The 15393-nt window shown below is 41.2% G+C and overlaps 1 protein-coding gene across 2 annotated transcripts in view; it reads left to right on the top strand.

Annotated features, from left to right (window-relative positions):
• Positions 1–15393, top strand: part of LOC147712093 (caspase-7-like) — a 542812-nt gene that overhangs the window by 338566 nt on the left and 188853 nt on the right. For both annotated transcript variants that reach the window (XM_086922859.1, XM_086922860.1), the window contains one exon: positions 9409–9557. In XM_086922859.1, coding sequence (XP_086778985.1) covers positions 9409–9557 — 149 coding nt within the window. The remainder of the gene's footprint in view (positions 1–9408; positions 9558–15393) is intronic.

Genomic DNA, 15393 nt, shown 5'->3' on the forward strand with positions numbered 1-15393 from the left:
TGACTGGAGAGAGTTTGGATAAAGATTAGTTGGTCTTGAATCTTTGTGTTCTGTTTTGAAGGAAGGAAGTGAACCAGTTGAGAACTGTTCCCGATAGTCCCATTCTGTGTTTCAGGAGGTCTATTAGATTGTCGTTTTTGACAGTGTCGAGGCGGAGGATAAGTCTAGCAGAATTAGTAAACAGGCTTTGTTTTGGTCCAGTATTTTTAGTACGTCGTCAATTATGTGGGTCATGGAAGATTCAGTACTGTGCCCTGATCAAAAGCCAGATTGGAATTTATCGAGCAGGTTGAAGTGATCAATGTGGTAGGTAAGTTGCGTGTGTACACATTTTTCTAATAAGTTGGCCGGTGTAGGGATTTTGGATACAGGGCAATAGTTATTTAGGTCTGTTGGATCAGCCGATGGTTTCTTTAATATGGGGGAAACCTGACCAGCTTTGAGGATGTCTGGAATGGTTCCTTGTAGGAGAGAGTTTTTTATAATCCTGGCACATAGAGGCACTAAGGTCGGTAAGAAGTATTTTAGGAGGGAAGCTGGGAGTGGGTCAGAGAAGTGATTGGAGGGATTAAATGCTGTGAGCGTTTTAAGAATAGTTTCTTTGCTGTAGAGGTTGAAAGAGGACCAGTCTGCGTTGGTTCGAGGTCAAGCTTTGCAGAACAACTAAGCGGGTTCCTGAGGGGGGGTCCTTGAGGCGATCATGTGAAGGCTGACAAGTCATTCAGTAGATCTGTCTTTGTGTTTTCAGTCTTAGTTGTGAAATAGGACGCAAAAATGCCTTGCAGCTGGGGAGAGTTTCTGGATTAACTGGAGGTGAGTGGGAGACACCCTGGGATTGCGCTTTGATTATTTCAAAAAGTCTTTTGGGGTGATTCTTGGATTGGTCCAATTGATTGCTAAAGAAGTCGATTTTTAAACGTCTTATTTTTCTGTAATAGGCGTTTCTCGTGCTTCTGAGTAATTTTAGGTGAATAGAGGAAGGTGCTGCTCTCCATTGACGTTCAATTGTTCTTAGTGCTCTTCTGTCTTCATTTAACCTACCGTCATACCATGGGTTTGAGTCTTTATTGGAGATTCTTTTCAATTGTAGTGGAGCTAAATTGTCTAATATTATGTTCTTAAATTGGAAGTAGTGATTAGTCAGATTGTGGACGTCATGTAAACTGTCAGGTGGGGGCGTTAGGATAGGGCTAGCGGTTGCAAGTGAGATATGATTGACGTTTTTAGGTTTCTCTTCCAGATTTTCGTTCTCTTGGGTTGGACATGGAGTAGTTTAGCTGATTCCTTGATGTGGAAAGTGATGATGTAATGGTCAGGCCAACCACTTGGGAGGATCGATTCTAAATGGGTGGAATCTGCTTAGGAGATTACTAGATCTAGGGTTGAGCCTTTTTCATGTGTGGGGTTGTCACACATTTGGTATAGGTTAAGGTCAGTCAAGAACGCTTCGAGGCTATTGACCTCAGGGTCGTCAGGGTCATTCCAGTGTGGGTTGAAGTCCCCTAGGAATATCTGTGTGTTCTGGTGTCCGGCATTTGTGGCTGGGATATCCATTATGTGTTCAATAAAGGTAAGGTTGTTTTCTGGTGGATGGTAAAATGAGTGGAGGGGGCATATTGGGTTGTTATTATTAGAGATTTCTAGACATAAGTATTCACAGGAGGAGAAACCCGGGGAGATGAGACGTTTCACGGAGAGGCAGTTCTGGAGTATGCATGCAATACCACCTCCAACGCTATCAATTCTATCTAGTCTTGTGATGTGATAGTTAGGGGGGACTAGTATGGCTAGGACAGGCGAGGATGAATCATTGAGCCAAGTTTCGTAAAAAATTGTGAGGTCAGGTTTGTTGGTTAGTATGAGGTCAGCTATATCAGCGGCATGACGTGAGGCCGATATGCAGTTTAGTAGGATACATTTTAGCTGGGCCTTGGTAGGTATAGTGTTGGGGTCTTGTAAGATGGGAACTCTTTTGAGGTTTTTTTCAACAATACCTCTGGAAATGCGTCTCGTGGCTCTATCTGGGTTAGGTGGGAGGGATTGGATAGAGGACAGTATCCATGTGTTTTCCGTGTGCGGTGGGGGGGCAGTTGAGTTGGGGGCTCATAGGAATGTAGTAGAGAGGTTAGTTCTTGCGGTGATAGTGTTTTTTTATTCTGAACTGGCGGGATAAGGTATTGTGGTCAGGTACTGTTTTCCATCTCAGGGGTTTCTGAATCATGGAGCTAGGGTGCGATTGTTGGAAGAATTTCACGTGTGGTATTGTTTGTATCAGGATCAGTTCATGAAGAGCTTGGATGTCTTCTTCGATTTGTTGTAGAGATAGTAATATCTCAACGAGTCTAGGGTCAGGAGTCAGAGTTAACGTATTCATCGCCCGGACTGTCGGTAGGTGAGGGAGGGTTACTAGTCTGGGTTCCTGGGGCGAGAAGTGAAGTGGTCCGATGAATGGCTGTTTCTCGGTGTGGTGGTCTATGGAAAGGGGGGAAGAAGAGAATGGGTGTGAAGGGATGATGTGTGCTGTAGGGGAAGAGGCGGTGATTGTTCGATGTGAGGGGGAGGGGGGCTGTAGGGATGCTGGCTGGTTGGATGTACAAGTGTAGAGGGAGAGTGGAGCCAAGTTTGTAGTTGAGATGCTGGGCATAGGGAGAGTGGTGAGGTGGTTTGAGTTGTGTAATAGGTAGAAGGGGTTAGGGTGCAGCATGGGAAGGCTGGAGGAGAGGGAACGCTTGTATGCGGAGTGATAGGCATAATGGAAGTGGTGCTGGTGCTGGGGGAGGCGTAGGCCTTGGGGAGATGTATGTCATACAATGGGTGGTCAGTTGGGGCGGGGAGGGTGTAAGTACATAATGGGAGCCGGAAGGAGGAGGGCTAGTGGGGGAGTCAAGTGGCTGGTCGGGCTGAGTGCTGGGAGAGTGGTATACTGGGGAGGGGCCTAACAACCAATTGCAGATCAAACTCCCTTTTCCACAGAATCATCATGGCAAGGCGGATAAGCTGGGTTGGGACTTCCTTAAAACACTGCCAAGGGGACTGTGTTGCCGTAACCTTTCGCTCTTCAGAGATGGCAAAAACACTAATCAACAAACTTTCCTATAGAAGTATAATGCCCCATAAACATAAAGACAACATCATCGTCACAGTTCCATTGGGGTATTTTTATTAACCAGGCACAGCACAATCTACTTATCTCAATAATGGGCCCCATACCAGCTGACTGGTATACCCCCCTTTCACTGTTAAATTGATTCTTGCCCCTTAGAAGATGTAGTGACATTGATTGACTACAAAAGGATAAAAGTCATGAAATGCTCGTCGACCAAGGCATAAAAAACAATAGGAAAGCCCATACAAGCCTAAAACAATCAAGAATCCGTCCCAAATAAGCCCTGACCATAATCAAACCTGATTGTCGTTACGTGGAATATAGCTGATATCAAAAACAAGATGAATGACGTAGTGTGGCTTGAAAACTGTCAAATAATCTTTGCACAAGAAACCTGGCATACATTGATGGATTTTCTACAGTTACTACTCCAGCGATCCCCTCCCGGAATGGAAGGGCCAAAGGACAACTCACCACCCTGGTTTCAGTTACATCTCACCTGTTTTAAAAAAAAGCTTATACTAACTCAATTTTTTTTCCAATTTTTGTTGTTCCAAACCATTGAAAATCAGTGTATACCACTGATAATTTTTTACAACAATGTATTAGGTAACTCAAGAAACAAGGTAGTAATTGCCCTAGAGAATGAGTTAGACATATTAATAAAACACATTAGGAATGATTGTTTCTTTATTTGGGCCAGGGATTTTTACTGTAAGAAATGTAACATTCTGGAAAGGGAACATTGTGGTCATAGGGATGAATACGGCGAACCTACTCCCACTTTCCACATGATTTGTATGGCGAAACAATTAATGGTCCAATGCATAAATATAACCTAGAATGTTTGGAGCAGTCCTGTTGAAGGACAAGTAATGGTACCAACTTATGGTGGTCATTGTCAATCTTCGATCATTGATCACATATTGATCTCAGAAACAGGACATGGGCAAATTGTAAAACTTAAGGTGATCGAAAGTCCTTTTAGTGATCACCACCCCCTTTTTCTGACTTTTTAGACTCACTACGATACAACGCAAGGGGGTATGTCTCGCTACCAATATCAAAACGCAAGGAGAGAATGGTATTAGAATCAAATGGGCAGGCATTAATCCAACCTTCTTTTTAGATAAAATAGGGCACGAAAGACAACATGATTTCGATGTCTGTAAGAAAGGTGACTCCACTGATTTACATATTATCAGGGCATTTTGTAATATTACCTCTGCAATTTTAGGAGGCCTAAATATTAAGAACAAATAGATCGTACTCCATAATGTTAGTTGGTTTGATCAACAATGTACCAAAGCTGACCAAGCATTAAAAAAAGCCCTAAAGGCTAAACCAAGAGATGGCGAATTGATAAAAACCCTAAGTAAGTCTTACAAACAAACCCTAAATAGAAGGAGGAAAGAAATACAAGAACAAGCAAGGGGAAAACTAGTGCAAGCGGCTGATACACGGGACGTTACTTTATTTTGGAAATCCATTTACCACCCCTATTTTAAATATCAGTCCGCAGTGAAAAATCGAAACCCTGGTACAGTCTTCAGATTGGCTAAAGCATTTTGGACAGATTTTTAACACAAATAATGAAAATTTATTATTTTTAGATAACAGAGATTTTATAACCATGGACTCTCCTAATTGACCCCTATCACTTTAGATGAGGTAAAAGCCACCCTAGATAGATGTGTAAATGGGAAGGTGCCCTGTCCTGATGGGGTATCTGTAGGTAATTTCAAGACCGATACAGTTTTTTGGGCCCCCAACCTACAAAGAGTCTGTAACACTTCAGTGGGTGGCCTTTTGTCTATAACCAGGACGGAAGGCTTCATCGTACCTATTTTCAAGGAGGGCAGTAGAGGTGATGCAAAATGCTATTGCCCTATATCCCTTCTTGACTAAACCTAAAAAATGATGGGTATAATCCTCCTGGAGAGACTGGAAACCTAGGCAAATGATAACCTTATCCTTCTAGAATTACAGTACGGATTCAGAAGAGGGATAGGGACCATCGAGCAGTGCGTCAATCTCCATCTAATAATAGGTAAATACACACTCTCAAAAATGGGTGTCTACACTTCTGTTTTGTAGATCTAACAAGCCCCTTTGATTTAGTTATTTTTGGGGGGAACAAGGGGAACCCAATAAATGGCCTGGGACCTTGGGTATCAAGTATTTTGAGGAAAACAAGTGGTCCCCAGCATAAACAGATAGAATTAAAGATAATATATAGACCACAATGGGCTGCTATATAGTACAAAAAATCCCTTGCCCAGCCGGGCAGGGAATGTTTATTCAAGAAATAGGTTGTCTCAATGCATAAGTAAAACAGGTAACCAAAGACATGAAGGTTACTGTAAGGCACAGTCCTGTGCCGTACGTGAGAAATGAAGTGAAGAAGACAGTGAGTGCAAACAATATCAGGCAGACAAAAGTGAGCTAACAGGCCACTGACACAAATTCAAATCAACAGTGTGTCCTGGAGTGAATCAGCCATACATTAAGAAAGACTGATTCTAAGTATGGGACACTCTAAATGCAGTCGACGAGCGTTTCGATCCCAAGCTCAATTATAGGGGGATCATCTTCAGGACTTTTGAAATAAAAACTTTTGCCTGAATGTAACCTTTTAACATAAAACCGCCTGTTGTGGAGAAATGAAAAGGAAAAAACAAAACAGGAATACAATCAATAGTTAAAAAGACATGTACAGTTTTTGCTCTCCAGTTACTGTATTCGGAATCGCAGTGATGGGTGCATCCATAGATGCGTGTGCATTCCATGCAGTTCATGCGAAAAAACTTTTTTGGACCGACTTAAGGTGTCTCGAGGTGTTTCTCTTTTAGTTAGACCTATACATCAAACGACTGAGGTGTGCTTGAGGTGATGGCACATTGGCCGTGTTGGAAAGTGGCCACGAGTGAATTGTGGATATTTCTTAAAAAGGCGATGGGAGTGTGGAATACTAAGGGCAGTGTCTAGGACAAGCACTATAGGAAACGTACCAGACTTTGGTCTGTTAGTGGGGTTTTAATCCTGTTGGATGTCTTCGCTGGTTAAGGTAATAGCCCGACATCCTGTTTGCAGAGAAAGGGGGAAACCTTGCTTTAATACTGATTTTAATATGTCAGTTATAACATGGAATGGCATATGGATCCATAATTTACCATTTTAGAAATTGAATTCTGAGCCCAACTTCAAGGTTATGCAGCAGGGATGAGTTTCCGGTTGTGCACTGCTTTATCAAATCTGGTCAGTCTGTGAGGGCAAGAAAAAAACCAAAGTAAGGGGGTCTGGTTTCTCTTATATTGGATTGTTGGAGATAGCGCTATTTTTGTGGAATTTTACCTTAGAATATATTCCTTGAGATATAAAATAATTGTCCCAATTTCATGCGCTTTTAAGAAATTTGTGAGAGATTTTTTGCACCAAAATTGCTTCTATAAAACGGTCTAGAGAAGGAAGCATAGGGTTAATGATCAGTTCTAAGTTACAGCGGGAATGAATTAAGTTTAGGTAAAATAAAGGAGGCAACCTGGGTTGAAGTCTAATTGATGATATCAAGTGTGCCCATTTGGTCAATGCCGGTCTCCGTTTTAATTGTAGGCTCTCAGTCTAAATCTGGGCAGAAGAGGCGTTTTGAGAGGCAAGGTTTAGTATGTGCTAAATATTAGGGCATAAAACTAGTTGCAACACATGAAAGCATACTTAGCTGCAGTAGGTGCTGTTCGTACTGCGGTTAGGACGTTAGGGCTGATGGCTTCCGAAGCGGCCAGGAATCTAAAGGTCCGCTATGGTAGAAAAGGTATAGTATTTTAAGCGTGGTCTCCGCGAAATATTTGTATCTGAAGGGAGATTTAAAGCGGGGGCTTACCTCGAGGTACCGGTGGCTGTAGATGAGCCGATGGTGCGTTGGAATCAGCAGGATCGCTTCCGGTATGGAAGGCAGGTCACTGCTTATTGGGCACTTGGGGAATCACGTGTGTGTGGATTCTCTATCACGTGACAGGGTACTGACGGGCTTCAAGGTTTTCTTCGGTCGCCATGTTGGAGCGGTTTCTTTTTCAAATATTGTAACTTTATGGCAATTATTGCCTAAAACGTTACCGTTATTCTTTTTGCAGCGTTTCTATCGCTGAGTGATTTCGGGCAATCTGTACATTGGCCAAAATGAAAATGCCTCGGAGTAAGGAATTGTGCAGCTAACATTAGGGTGGGCGAGAGACTGATTTGTGAGAAAACCCCAGTAACAATAGAATGGATGAAAGAATGGTTTGTGAACACCCACAGTGACATATGTTCATAGACAATTATTTTGAAACACTTCTGATTTGTAGTTTCAGTAAACACAATTGCTGTTATATGCTTCAGTACATTATGAGCCAAGGTGTGATACATTACGGTCGGATAAAACATAAACTTTCAAGGTTTTACTTTTTGGTCTAGTTCAAGTTCATATTTCCTTAAAGTGAGCAAGGAAGGCAGTGCAATGTTTATGTACCCTCTGGGTTACAGAAGGGTGGTCCAGTCCTCATTCCTATTTAGTCCATTGTGGATCGTATCAAATTGAATGATGCTCTTTAGTTCTTCGCGGTTGAGAAGTTGTGCCAGATTACCACCCCTTGGTGGAAGTTTAACCGTCTTCAGGATTATCCATTTGATGTCATCTGCAGAGTGTCCTAGTTCAGAAAAGTGGTCCACAAGTGGTGCATTCTGTGTTTCACATCTGATACGGCTCCGATGCTGACATATCCGGGTCTTTGCTTTTTGGGTGGTCTGCCCAACATACATTTTTGGGCAGGGACATAAGATTGCATAAATGACATTGTGGCTATTGCAATTGGTGAAGCTCTTCAGAGGTACTGTTACACCATTGTGACTGAAATTTCTTGATTCAATTGTAAACTCACAGACCGTGCAACAACCACATTTAATGTGTCCTAGAATGGGCGGAAGACCCCAGTTGGATTCAATCGTGGTGGTGGTCATGGGGGAGGGGAGGGCAGCCCTTACCAAATGGTCTTTTAAGTTTTTGCTTTTTTTAAAAGCAAAGATAGGCCTCTCTAAATGTATTGGACCTGCGTTTAATGTTGGCCAGTGTTTGAGAATAGATTTCCCAATTTTGTTGGAAATAGGAGAGAAGGTGGTAACACAGGCTATTCTTTCACTTTTGTCTTTTACTTTAGGAGTTAGCAAGGCATCTCGAGGACAGTACCAGGCCCTTTTGGAGGTTATTTTAATTACTCTGCTTGGATAGCCTCGTGCTTGTAATTTGTTAGTAAGGATACCTGCTTCTCTGAAGTAATCATCTTTTGTTGATCAATTCCTCCTAATTCTCAGAAATTGAGAATATGGTAAAGAGTCGTTTAGAGCCTTTGGGTGATTGCTGTCGTAACTAAGGAGGGTGTTGCGTTCCGTAGGTTTCCTATAAAGGCAAGTTAGACCAGACCAGGGAACTCGTTCGTGGATAGACGAACACGAATCTAGATATAGATCATGAGTGTGGTGACTCGATTACATTGGATGATATGTGAGGACTCCTGTTCAGAATATACTTGAAGAGTGGGGGTCTTTTGACTTCATATTTGGAAGTACGGAGTGACTGATTATTTCAAAAGTGAATTTTCTATTACATGTGGATTACGCCCTGATGAAGTCGATGTGTAGATAATTAACATGACGAAACACGTGTTGGCTGAATAATCCAATGACTTCTGTATATGGAATTTGGTATATGGAATTTGGAGAGTTTGAATCCAGAAAAGAGGAAAATAAAATATCATCCGTGATTTGAAGGACTCTCGTTGATGATTTATTTTGGATTACCAACCTGTGACTGCAACAGATAAATTCAGCGGAACTTTAATTTGGATATTGAACTGTACATTTTGAGTGCTCAGGAAAATTAACAATTTTACTTTGGTTTCGTTCAGTTTGTCTGGACCTTTTGTTAGTGCTGTAAGGCAGTGTTACCTTGCCTTATATAAGTACTGGCCCTGGGAAAAAGCCCTTTGCTGCTACCTGCGACCCTGCTACGTCCCTTAATGAGATAATGCCTTTGGTGTTTCTGGATAAAGTGTTTCTGTCGGTAGTTAAGAGCACACTTTCTCCCAAAGTTCTATTGTTTCATAATACACAATCATTAAAGTTTCTGCTTCAGAATTCAAAACATGTTTATTTTTGTGACAAAATTGACTTGTTTGGGTGGCTCAATGATAACTGCATGTCCATCTGTCACTGAATAATGCGTCTTAGATCTCTTCCATCCGTGTATAAATCTCTTGTTTGTTTTGCAGAAAAAAGAAAAATGAACCGGAGCAGAACACTGACCCCTCTGCTGAGACCCAATTTCGAATCGTTGCACAAAGCTATATGTATCAGATGAACTATGCGAAAGTTGGCAAATGCATTATTATCAACAACAAGAACTTCCACGAAAGTACAGGTACTGCTCTTAGTATCCGCTTGGCATTCTATCTTTTCAACATTTTGGGGCCTATTCACAAACTACATTGTGTAGCATGTTAGTAGTTCTATACTTGTACTACTAACATTCTGCTAAATGCTATTCACAAACCTACGTGCTGATGCCTCTGCCTCCACCTCTCCTATCTTTTCTGTGTTGAAATCTCTGTCCCGACTCCAGAGATTGCCCCACACATATGCCTATGGTTTAGTAGTAAATGTGGGAGGTACAGGGGGATTGGCTGGAAAATATGGAATACTTACTACTAGGGGAGGGGTTAACGGAGGAGTAAGGAAGGGTTATGGGAGGGGTAGGAAAGGGTGTGGGCGGACATGCACCCTCCCACAAATGAGAAAGCCCATTCCCATTCACAAACTGGTCTTTTATAGTTACTGAAGCCAAAAAGGACCCAAACAGTCGTAAAGAACTGAAACACTCTAAAAAATAATGGCGGCAGCTACTTAAAATAAAACACCATAGTAACTAATGTTAAAATAAATTACATTTTTTAAACTATTTCAAAATATAAATACATTATATTTCATGTTAGATAATTGTGTAGAACTAAAACATAATTTTTTATTTTATTTTACAATATTTTATTAACTTTTCCAATTTGAAAATCAATATAACACTATTTGTTAAACATAATTAAATTACTTTTAATTCTATATATCACTTTCAATATATTTTAACACATAGTAAAAAGTATTTGTTTTACTTCAAGTGGGAATTGTTTAATCTATATTTCAGAAATATTTTGCTTTCATTCAATTGTTTCAAAATAACACAATTGTTAATTTAAAATGATTAATGTGGTAGCAGTTTTATATTGTTCTACCTTTAAAATAAATATCTGAAATTGGCATTAAAATTTAACATAATATTTTTTGACGTACACTGTTATTAATTTACCTATACTTTACCATGGGGAAATCTCTACCCTGATTGTGGAGGTCACCACCAATTGAACTGAGCTTTAAATACTGTTGTAAAGTCACTACTAATAGTACCTTTGTTGTCGTATTTGATGTTTTTACTGATTCCAAACCCTATTTCAGGGGGTGGGGAATGCAAATCTTCACTTTTGAGTAAATTCACACTTGTAAAAGGAGAATAGCCAAAAGTAGTAAAGCTACTCAAAAATGTAAAAGTACATTTACTTGTAGTTAATCTATGCATTTAGATTGTGCTTTTGTATTCTCTTCATTTTTGTAGCTTTAAGCCCAATCATTCTCCCATTGTCTTGAGCTTTGCTAGTGTGCAATATCGTCCAATGCCAAATCTTCTTTCAGATGGTCTTACAATCCGGTGACATTGGAGGGTGTTTTTAAAGTTGCTCAGCTTGAAGTACTGAAGATGTTTTATCATGTATCAATATGTGTGTAGGTATGTGGGCTGCTCAATCTTTACTAATCTCATCTTGGATTATAAAGGTGTCACTGTGACTATATAGATGCAACACAATGACTGTGCCATCCTCCCCTTCCCCTTCCCCCTCCCACTAGACCATGGTGCACCTCAGGCCCACGGCGTGTGCCTGAGAGGACAGTGGTTTGCAGTCCATCCCATAATATAGGTTAACTTGACTCGACAGAATAAGGGTTCAAAGGTTTTGGCTCCAGATGAACAGTTATATGGTTTGTTACAAGAGATCATATGTGGAACAGAGACACGCTCCCTGGTGAACATCAGAGTAAACACCCAAACGTCCGCAAACAAGAGATTCAAACGAAATAGCAATACAACAGATGCTTATCAGTGTTATGGCTTATACATACCTATTCTGTGTACCGGGTGGCGACTAATTGCATCAGCCGAAAACCTAAGATTGCCTTTGGAATGGTTGTGTACTGGATGGAAACAAAACAAAATGCATAAATGTCAATAAAGATCTACTTGGCAAAAAAAATAAAGGTATCACTGTGACTTCTAGCCCTTTAACTGCTAAGCTACGGCTACGTGAACTTTACACACAGAGATATATGTTTAAAAGAATTCGAGGGCCTCGTTGTCGAGCACGTCCCCTAAATAACAATATAGTCTGTAAGATGTCAAGCACTATCTATAGACTCAAACTCAAACCATAAGCAATGGTGCTGCTTTAAACACAACTTTGTTAGTCATTAATCAGAATGAGGTTTGCCCACTTTGGAGATCTTCCTTGTACCATACTGCAATATGGAGTTCAATGGGTGGCTAATACCAAACAGTTGGGATATGATAGCATGCTAGAAAAGGGCAATGTAGATCGTAGAGTGCATTAGACAATATATTTTCCACATGGAATCCTACTTCTCCTTCCCTGCTGGCCTTTACCAAGAGACACTGTTATCTGTATGCATGTGCTCACCTAGGATGCCTCTTCTGTTAATGCCAATGCAAGCAAACCCTCAGAAGAATGACAGACTATGTACTCAATTTAGTTATGCATGTGGCTTTGTGCCCACGACATTGTGTTCGAGAGTCACTAACTCATTTTGCCTTCAGTTAAGCGTGACGTGGTTCATAATTTTGAACAATAATGAAGTTGGTGACTTTTTTCAATTGTGTGTTAATAAGTGCAGAAATGGGACAGGGATATCTTCTCTAAGTTGAGGTAAAAAGATTCTGAGATTCTCTGTGGTAATGTACCAAAAACTCAGCTGCTCCAGTGGTCTTTATCAAGAGATTTTGCTTCACTTTCTCGATACAATGACTTTTTAAAGTGCAGCAAGGAGTGTGAAGAAGGGGAGTATTTTCTACATTGTAACCCACAAATGGTGAATTGGGGCATTCGCTATTGCATCTTAGAGTGCATAGCATTTTGCTTTGTTGTTACTCATAATGTTGAGATTGTCCTCAAGTGGGACAATCTCATTGGAGAGGTATGTCTTACATGCCTGTCGACGGCATTATCCCTTTACACCTGATAGTGGTCCACAATACGATTGATGATCTAATACTATTAATCTCAGTACAAGCATGAGTCATGGGCAACTTGTAATCAAGCACTATAGATGTGTTTTCGAAGTATAGTTTATTAGTCTTTAGAACGATGATCTTCTTACAGCCTGCTCAGTCCAGGACCTCTTAATAAAGTTCTATCTTCTACACCAAGTCACAAACCATTCCATGACATCATAACATGAAACCCTGTCACAGATGACTACCTGGAACTCACTCCCCACTCACCTCTGCCTTACTCAAAACCACGTCTCCTTCAGAAAAGAACTTAAAACCTGGCTTTTCGACAAATAATGGACCCCTTCCCCAAGCGCCTTGAGACCCTCTGGGTGAGTAGTGCGCTATATAAATGCATGAACTTGAACTTGAACCCTCTGAGAGCCTACCACAGTAATCCCCTTTCTTTAATGTATTAAGCTGAACTACAAACAAAGAAAACTACAAACATTAAAACATGAGTTGACAGTGGAAGACATGATAAGTCAAAACATAAACATTCACAGAAACGTGCTGAGCTCTCTCTCCCCTCTCTCTCTCCCCTTCTCTCTCTCTCATTGTTAATTCCTCCACTGTGTCACAGTGGGCACATCATCCAAATGGTGGCCACCATTCTCTAATTTTACTGGACCACACGCTGTTTCCAACTGCGTTCCATCAAATAGTCCTACATCATGTTCTACAGCAAATATCCCTCACTGGGGTCACCCAAACATTGACTGCATTCTCGCTTTTTCCTACAAAGCCACTCTTGAAAGAGTGTGTTAACCACATTAACACCATTCCAAAAATTCTCATTGCAAACACTGTTCATAGAAATTTGCTCTACAAGCCTTCTGTTTCACCAGTTTAAGTTTATTATAGTCCTTGTCCTACGTGTTCCTATCACTCATGTAAGTCTTGCAGTGCATGGGCCAGATTTTGACCTTCACTTGACCTTCACACTATTCCACCTAAGCGTATCCGCTTTGGAATGAACCTTTTGTGGAGCCCTTCCTATTTTCAAGAAAATTAACCCCTTTTCAACAGTCACAATATTTTGCATTCTACTTTGCACTATTAGAACCTTCTAAAACATAACTTTCTCATCCTGATAGTTTGAGAACCCCCAACTTTCAGGCAGTTCATTCATTGGTCTAATAAAATCAAATCCTACCTTCTCCCGCACTTACCAGGTAAAAAGGGCATTATAATACCACTATGTTTCTCCCTTTCTTGCAAACCAGGAATTCTACACTTCCATAACCATCATTGGCTATTGTACCTTTCTCTAAGCTTTCATTTTGGTCATAGTTTCCCCAAGCGGCTCAAATCTCCCTTAACCAATGCTAGTACCGTAAACAATCATCTCTCAAGGGTAAATCCAACCGTCTAATCATCATCATTGTTATTATTATTGTTATTATGTTTTGAAGTCTAAATGGGATTTTGTATAAAAGGAATGGAATATAGCTTCTCGGCGACTGCAGTTTTGTTATTGTCCTGAGCTACTGAGCAGACAAAGTGCAATATCATATTCCATACATGACCGGCCATGATATTACTGCCCCTGTGCTTGCAATGAGAGCACTTCCCCAAACCCCAGAACCTACAGCAACAAGTCCAGACAACTAAATGGGTTTTCAGTGATCCCAGCGTGAAATGCAGACCACATGAGTAATTTCATGCAAGAACGGAGAGAACTATGCATTTAAGCTATCGAGGTTCTGTCTGAATTTGCAGTGTCGGCAGTGAGACGGTCAATCTCCCAGATGCCCCATAGAGACTCCACCAATTGCCAAAGGTTAATCTGACACCTCCTGCAAGTGCAAATTCAAACTACTCAGAGGTTTTAGCATTTTACGGGTAGGTAATCAGATTTATTAGTCCAACATCCTGGACAAGATTCTGAAGGTTTACAATTGTGCTGACTGATTCCTAGAATCTATAGTCTCCTCTATTGAGCCAACTGTTTTCTGTACTGCAGAACACACCTTAGCCTTTGGAAACCCAGGCTTGCCTGTTCAAATTCTGCTACAACCCTTCGCTCCTGCCACACCTCTTGATCCATTGCTGCTGTATCCACAAGTCCTGCAGATTGTGTCCAGGCAAGATTCTGTGGCTAACTGTCAAACCTGTCTGCACATTGCAAATATTCGTTTCAAATATTTGGGCTTGCAAGTCTGCATCAAGTCCAATAATAAGCTGGGAACTTAATATGGTACCTGTAGGATGTTCTCATTTTCTCCATGGTCACCCCAGATTTTTTGAATTTTTCTTGGCATGCATTTTGGCTATGATTAGGACCCTGTGCTCTGTTACACTGCCAATCACTGCCACAGTGCATATGTTTGACCCATACCATGGTATTGGTAAAAGTCGTTTCACCCAATTGGTCTCTTTAAATGTGCGCAAGACCATTGTAGATGGCACAGAAAATAAACCGATGGGATGTAAGTTTAATATCATAAGTGTGCTACAATGTAAGCTTAAATCACTCACATATATATATGTCTGCCAACTGCATCACTGTGCTCTGGCGGGCTGCAATTTAAATGCACTTCAGTGACACATGGGAAGGATTTATGCCTTTGCCATGTAGGAAAAAACTATGGGGGTGATTACGATGGCAGACGGCCTTCAGTCCGTCCGTCATTGTGTCGGGGAGTGGGACCGCCCCCCTATAAGGCAGCGGTCCCACCAGGGGTATTACAATGCCACCCCCACTGTGGCGGTTGCATCCATTATCTTTAACACTGCGGCGGGTGTTGCTAGCTGCAGCACCCGCCGCAATGTTAAAGATGCACAGTTTACATTTCCCTGCACTACATGGCAGGCACTACGCCGTATCTGCCACATGGTGCTGGGAAATATGGGGGGGAACCATAGGTGC

This window comes from Lissotriton vulgaris, chromosome 5 (genome assembly GCF_964263255.1).
Source record: "Lissotriton vulgaris chromosome 5, aLisVul1.2, whole genome shotgun sequence".
Classification (NCBI taxonomy): Eukaryota; Metazoa; Chordata; class Amphibia; order Caudata; family Salamandridae; genus Lissotriton; species Lissotriton vulgaris.